Source organism: Coffea eugenioides, chromosome 8, assembly GCF_003713205.1.
Source record: "Coffea eugenioides isolate CCC68of chromosome 8, Ceug_1.0, whole genome shotgun sequence".
NCBI lineage: Eukaryota > Viridiplantae > Streptophyta > Magnoliopsida > Gentianales > Rubiaceae > Coffea > Coffea eugenioides.
In genome coordinates, this window is record NC_040042.1 from 24,493,948 (window position 1) to 24,501,478 (window position 7,531).

General features: G+C 34.1%; 1 protein-coding gene across 1 annotated transcript; it reads left to right on the plus strand.

Annotated features, from left to right (window-relative positions):
- Nucleotides 1–1,484: 1,484 nt before the first annotated feature.
- On the plus strand, nt 1,485–2,990 carry LOC113781270 (probable sarcosine oxidase). Its single transcript, XM_027327180.1, has one exon. The coding sequence runs from the start codon at nt 1,583–1,585 to the stop codon at nt 2,792–2,794; it is 1,212 nt and encodes a 403-aa protein (XP_027182981.1). The 5' UTR covers nt 1,485–1,582; the 3' UTR covers nt 2,795–2,990.
- The last annotated feature ends 4,541 nt before the right edge of the window (nt 2,991–7,531 follow it).

A 7,531-nucleotide genomic window follows, 5' to 3' on the forward strand; every position in this document is an offset into this window, starting at 1 on the left:
GAAGGAGAAGGGAGAGGATATTTTTAAAATATTAGGTGTTTAGGGCAAATATCAATGTTTTCATAAAATAATTGAGGTAAGTTATAGTAAATTTAGACAAACATTCTAAAAAAAACCATCGATATAGAACCTGTGTCTTGCTGAACCTTTAATTAGGAAGCAACAAGAGTACACTATACTATAATTAGAAAGTTATATAGCCAAATGTTACTAGAAGTTACAGGTTGGCTTGGCAAGATTACGGGTTAAAATTGACTAAAGACCTGAATGCTGAAAGGCGCAGGTTTACAGGTAGAATTTGGTCTTGTCCACCAACCTAATTTATTTCTTGCACCTTTTTAAAAAGCAAAAATACTAATACAAGTCCAGTAATTGCTATGTTCTACAAGATTAAGTTTACCTAAATATTTGTCTTTGATTTTGTACTCACATTCTTACGTGATGGGCTGGACAAGTAGCTTTCAAAATTTATGCATTTTTTTTTGGTAATATGTTCACTAATTGTACATAAGACTGACCTATCCCCACCCTTAAGAGACAAAAATTGTAGCAATGTTGAAATATCAACTCCGGAAAAGGCAACCATGGCAGCTGGCTTGTCGTTTCTAAACTCCAATATTCGACCGACGCAAGCAAGGAAGAAGCGCAGAAGGTACAAAGATGCACGCATCAAAACCAGGTTTGTCGATATAAAAAGAAATAATCAAAACATAGTAATAATTTGTTTTAACAAACAGTCCATGATTCAAGGGAAAACGTTTATTTTTGTTCAGACGAAAGTGGAAGGAAGGGTAGGAAATACATCTTTTTTCCTGTTAGGTCAACTCTTATAAATTTACTCACATTTCAACTCTAAATATTTGTCTTTGATTTTGTACTCACATTCTTACGTGATGGGCAGGACAAGTAGTTTTCAAAATTTATGCATTTGTTTGTTGGTAATATGTTCACTAATTGTACATAACACTGACCTATCCCCCCACCCTTAAGAGACAAAATTGTAGCAATGTTGAAATATCAACTCCAGAAAAGACAACCATGGCAGCTGGCTTGTCGTTTCTAAACTCCAATAGTCGACCGACGCAAGCAAGGAAGAAGCGCAGAAGGTACGAAGATGCACGCATCAAAACCAGGTTTGTCGATATAAAAAGAAATAATCAAAACATAGTAATAATTTGTTTTAACAAACAGTCCATGATTCAAGGGAAAACGTTTATTTTTGTTCAGACGAAAGTGGAAAAAAGGGTAGAAAATACATCTTTTTTCCTGTTAGGTCAACTCTTATAAAGAAAGACCAAAACAAATTAATTCTTATAAAGAAGACCATTAAAAGGAAACTTCGTAGAAAGGGCGTGTTAAGTAAAGAGGGTAATGTTATCATTTTTCAACTATTAAAAAAAGGTCAAGTACATTAATTTATGACAAAATTTTATAAATACGAATCCAACTCACATTCTTGGGGCATTCCTCCTCAATTTGTTCACCATTTTTTAGCATCAGAGCATCAAGAAAGAGAGAGAGAAGCCTAATCAAGTAGCTTTCACAACTCCATTAATCTCTGGTGAATTACAAAAGTTAAGGGATGGAAAATTGTACTGAAATTTTTGATGTAATAGTGGTTGGAGCAGGCGTTATGGGCAGTTCTACAGCTTACCAAACAGCTAAACGTGGCAAGAAGACACTCCTGCTTGAGCAATTCGATTTCTTGCACCACCGAGGCTCCTCCCATGGTGAATCAAGAACCATCCGTGCAACCTACACCAAAGATTTCTACCCTAAAATGGTCCTAGAGTCAGCAAAACTGTGGGAAGAAGCCGAAGAAGAAGCTGGTTACAAGGTCTACTTCAAGACTTCCCAAATTGACTTGGGTTCATCACACAACAAGTCCCTCCAGGCCATCATATCCAGCTGCCAGAAAAACAGGGTTCCTGTTCAAGTTCTCAACCATAACCAAGTTTCCGAAGAGTTCTCCGGCAAGTTTCAATTAACTGAGGATTGGATTGGTGTGGTGATTGAGAATGGTGGCGTTATTAGGCCAACCAAGGCAGTTTCCATGTTTCAAATGCTTGCAATGAAGAACGGCGCCAGCCTTAGAGACAACATGGAAGTGGTAGATATTAAGAAAGATCGTTCCAGAGATGCCATCTTGGTCAGCACCAGAAATGGTCAAATGTTTTGGGCGAAAAAATGTGTTGTCACAGTTGGAGCTTGGATGAAAAAATTGGTCAAGGAAGTTGCAGGTCTAACTCTACCTATACAACCCCAGGAAATAACTGTATACTACTGGAAAATAAAACAAGGGCATGAGGCTGAGTTCACGATTGAAAGTGGTTTTCCGACTTTTTCGAGCTATGGTGAGGCTCACATCTTTGGCACTCCATCTTTGGAGTTCCCAGGACTGCTCAAAATATTAGTGGACGGTGGCCATCCCTGTGATCCAGACAAGAGAACTTGGTCTGCATCGCCTGATACGCTTAGTGCAACAAAAGAATGGATCCAAAGCAAATTTGGTGGTCTCGTTGACTCCAGCGAACCTGTCTTGACACAATCTTGCATGTATTCTATGACCCCTGACAAGGATTATGTGATTGATTACTTGGATGGAGAATTTGGGAAGGATGTTGTGGTTGCTGGAGGCTTTTCAGGACATGGTTTCAAGATGGCACCAATTATTGGGAGGATATTGGCTGACCTTGCTATAGATATGCAAGCAAAAGATGTGGATATGAAGCACTTTAATATAAAAAGGTTTGAGGGAAACTCAGAAGGAAATCATGAGGATTTTGACGATTAAGTCGATTCGGTTGAATTGAGGAATGATTGAAGCGAATACCATTTTTGTGTCGTTCCTGTCAGATATTTGAGTTACGATGATTGAATTGCTACAACTTTGAGACATCTATTGTACATGCACTCAACCAGTAATAACACTGATTCCACTCGCCATATTAGTCCAACATGCTAATTTAAGTAATCTTTCTCTTGTGCTTTCCCATGTTTTACTGTCCTTTATCTGCTATTCTCTCATTGTTGTTTTCCTTCGGAAGATAGGAATGGTACAGGCTATTATTAATCATCACATTACTTAATTTTGAAAGTTTTAGACTATCGTTAATCAGCACATTTCAGACTATTTTTAAACAGCACTTTTCCTACTTTTGAAGTTTCAAACTATTGTTAATCACCACTTTTCGGATGATACGGTTTTGAAAGTTTCAGACTATTTTCAATCACCACTTTTCTTAATTTTATCACTATTCTATCTCTTTATCCTAATATTTTAGATATCTTCACCCCATTTTCTTTGATATTTTCACAAATATGCAATGTTTTTAAACCTGAATAAAAAATTGAACCGGAACAGCTTCCGATTTGCAATTTAACCAGTTTTATCAGTTCAATTCTGGTTAAAAAATTTTATCATTTTTTTATTCATTTTAGTATTAAAAAATTTAAGAAAAGCTGAAATATTTGTTTTAAAAATAAAAAAATTTCGTGAAATCCAGTAGAACCTCCGGGTTTTTAATGGCCCAACTATTACTCATTTTCTTGTTTAGTGGATTCAATTGAACTTAACCTGACTTATTCTCTGCTGATAGACAACTGCCCCCAAGTGTAAATTTACCTCTTTTGGGCACAAAATGTAACAAACCTACATGCTTAGCCTTTGATATCGGTCTTCCAATGGTGTAATCATCGATTGATTAACTGATAAGTGTGCATTTTTGTGTGATTTAAATGTGTTTTATTATTTAGTTTTGGTGTGTTTTATTTATTTCTACAGTTAATTAACTAGGTTTCTAGTAAATTATGCATTTTGTGGTTTAAATATCAAAAATTACATTTCTATAGATTAAATTGGTGAAAACTTCATGTTTTTATAGGATTTAATGATTTAATCATCAATTGGAGTGATTTGAGAAGATATTTGGACAATTATTGATGAATTGAAGTGATTTAAAGAGTATGAAGTGCAAAAGATGAAATGCAACTTAGTATAAAAGGGAAAAAGTTTGACAGGTTTGACACATGTTGGTATTTCAGCTATATCTTGAGTTACAAGTATTGAATTGAGGTAATTCTTGAATTATTTTGAAGCTAACATATAACTCCATTTCTTATGTAGATAGCAAAATTCAGTTCATGAGTTTTCCTAGTCAAAAAGTCTAAATACAGTTGGTCATTTTTATTGCCGAAAGCTGAAACAGATTTTTGATTAGTCAAGGGTATATTTATCAGTTTACAGAACTCCAAATCAGGTGATTCTTGATGCATTGGAAAGCAACTAAAGGGCTACAATTTCTATATTTTGCACAAGAGTTAGTTCAGCCTCTATCATCGAGAAAATATCAATTGAAATTGATACAAAAACAGAGCAAAGTTGAAGACTAACTAGAAAGGAGAAAACTTGCAAAAGAGGCAAAATGTGGCGTAATACATGACCTCAGCCCGCATTTTCTAAGGTCACGTATTCTTCAATTTTGGCTACAACTTATTCTGCAACTTGTGCTTTGTTCACACAAATTTTTTGACCAATTTGTCTGTAAGAAATCCGGCTAGATATGAGCAAGCAAGCATAGAGTTTTCAAGAAACAACTTTTGGTGATCTTAAGAAACAAGTTTGCCAACGAGAAACAACTTATCTTGATCTTGAATTTCTCTATAAATAGGGTCTTTGTTGAGCTTGTTTAATAACTTTGGAAGGCTAGAGACACTACCAAAAAAATGTGGTTTTCACTAATTTTTCTTAATTCATTAGTTTAGTATAGTATAGTTAGTATAGTTTTTCTATCTTGTACTTGTAGTTAGATTGGATGAAGAATTGAGGAGCAAGATGGAGAGTTGGATCTCATGTAACAAGGGTAACTTCTTTGTTATCACTTTCTTTTATATATTTGAATTCATATCAGACACGAAAAAACCATTGAAAATCGAGCCTTATGTAGATCTCTCTCTCTCTCTCTCTCTCTCTCTATGGATTTATCTCTTGTTTATGCAAGTTTAATGTATCCTAGAACTTTTTAAGGATAGTCTTTTCCCTCAGGTTTTTCTAGCAAGAGTTTTGTCTTCCTAAGGTTTACTTGTGGGAGTTTTTCTTTGCTCTTTGGAATGTGTGATTTTGCTTGTCATCTGTAAACTCATCTTACCTGATTAGGAATAATTTCAGTTTATATTGGCGGTTTGAAACATTGCATCCATATGCCCACAACCACCGTTTTTCATTGCTGATAAAGATATGGAGTTTCAAGAGTTCTATTTTTGTTGATTTTTCATTGTGGAAGGAGATCCCTTGCATTTTTTATACTTGCTATATGCATCTGTTGCCATTAATACATTTGTTTGAATGAATGCGATGGTGATCTTTATTTGTCAAAATATCATGAGTCAATAATTTGTGACGACATGTGTGAAATTTGGTATTCAAATTCAAATTGGAATAATGTGTAAGATATTCAAATCCGTCAATGTATACACTGATAGATAATGTAAAAAAGATTAATTCTTAATTTTATAGTATATACAACATTTAAAACTTAGGAACCAAATTTAATAAGATTTCTAGCTACAACCCATCCCTGTAATTTGTAGGTGGGAAACTATGGAGCTAATATCGACTCAATTACCATCTTTTTTTTTTTGGTCAATTACCATCTGGTTAAGCAATTATTGGTCGTTAAGGCATAGGGAATCTGTCATGCCTGGATTCAAACAGACAGCTTGGCATAAAAAGCCAACATGAAAAATTGATATGTCGCAACAGAAGCAAAAGCTAGAACCCTCAAGCCACTGCCAAAGAATATCTCCCCAGGCCTCAAGCAAATTACAAAAATGTTTTACTAGAACTATAGATGCCTTGAAGCTGAAAGAACAAGATCCCCTCAAAGCCCAAACAAATGCTAATATCTTTATTTCTAGGTATAAATAATTTCTGCACCTAATTGATCTTATAAATGGAATTTTATGTGTCATTATTGAAAGGATAAGAAGAAATGTTAGGTGAACCTGCAAAAATACAAATGCATGATTACATGGCTTCGACACTATTTAGAATTTCCAAAAATCTCTTCATTTATTTTCATTTTTTCTTTGTCACCTTCCACGGACTTTTAACTTTTTCTTATTTAAGTATTTATGTTAAGGTCCCAGAAAAAAATTACACAACTAAGATATTACATACACGTCAAGCAAACATTGCATCTTCTAAAATGGATTGTTTAACCTATCTTTTTTTTTTTTTGGTAAGAGATTGTTTAACCTATCACAATGTAAAGGATAAGAGAAAGTGTTCGGCACCTGCATAAGTACAAATGAATGACTTCATATAACGTCAAGATATTGATAATTCTCAATATATTTTTATTCATTTCAATTTGTTCTTTTCACATCCGACAAACTTTTTATCTTTTAATGCACTCCTGTGGTACGTAGGACTCTTAAAGTCCAGGTAGGACTCTTAGAGTCTTCCCTACTGCCAAATTTAAGGTTCAAATGCTACTTAACAGTTGAAAATGGCAAGGTAAAACAAAAATATATAAAACTACAAATGAATGATTTCATATAGTTTCCGTAAATTAAGAATTATCAGAATATTATCAATTAGTTTAATTTATTATTTTTCACAGCCATAATGTGACGCCCCGAAAAGTATGAGTGTGAGAACCCGAAAATTTTCTAATTTTCTAGGGTTTATTTTATTTAATCGCCCGCCTTTTCTACATTTTCTTTATTAGAAAATTTTCCCAAATAAAGTTTATGAGCAAAGATAGTTTTAAAATGATTTTTCTAGTATCGGTTAGTTTTTTAGAAATTAAAAGCGTATTTTGGACGTGGGACCCGCTAGTGCGGTAAATGCATTATATTTTTTACAACTTGTTGGAATTTTGTATTAAGTGATATTATTTTACAATGTGTTAAGATATTTGTATTGGAGAGACAAAAAGATAAGTTTTAAACCTAAAGGTGACAAGTGTCACCATAAGATTTAGTCTTGAGTTTGACTACTATTCATAACTTTACCATTTAATTAAAATTGGCCAAAAATCTCTTCATTTTGCAAGCTTCTTGGCCGAACTCTCTTGCTCAAAAAAGAAAGAAAAGCTCTCAATTTTCTAGTCTCCAATCTTGCCCAATCTTTCAATTAAACCGTTTAATCTTCCAATTACTCCATAAAACCTCTTAGTTTGGTGGAGTTGAGCTTGGTTGTGAAGTTGTTTGGAAAGCTAAGGTGACTAGTTGCTCTCTCTCTTGTGTTGCTAAGGTGAGTTGTGAAGAACCACTCTCCTCCCTTAATTGATGCTTAAATCATGATTAGTGGTAGTATGAGATGCAATATTATGGATTATTTCTTGATTTGTGGTTGAAGTGATGAAGTTTTATTATTTTTGGGGATTTTTCTGTTTTCATATGGATATGATTATGTGGTCATGTATGGTGATTGGAAATGATGTTTAAGGACTCTATGAGGTGGAAAAAGTGGACAATTGCAATCAATTTCTGTTTTGGAAGAAATTTCAGAAAATTAGGTTTTGTG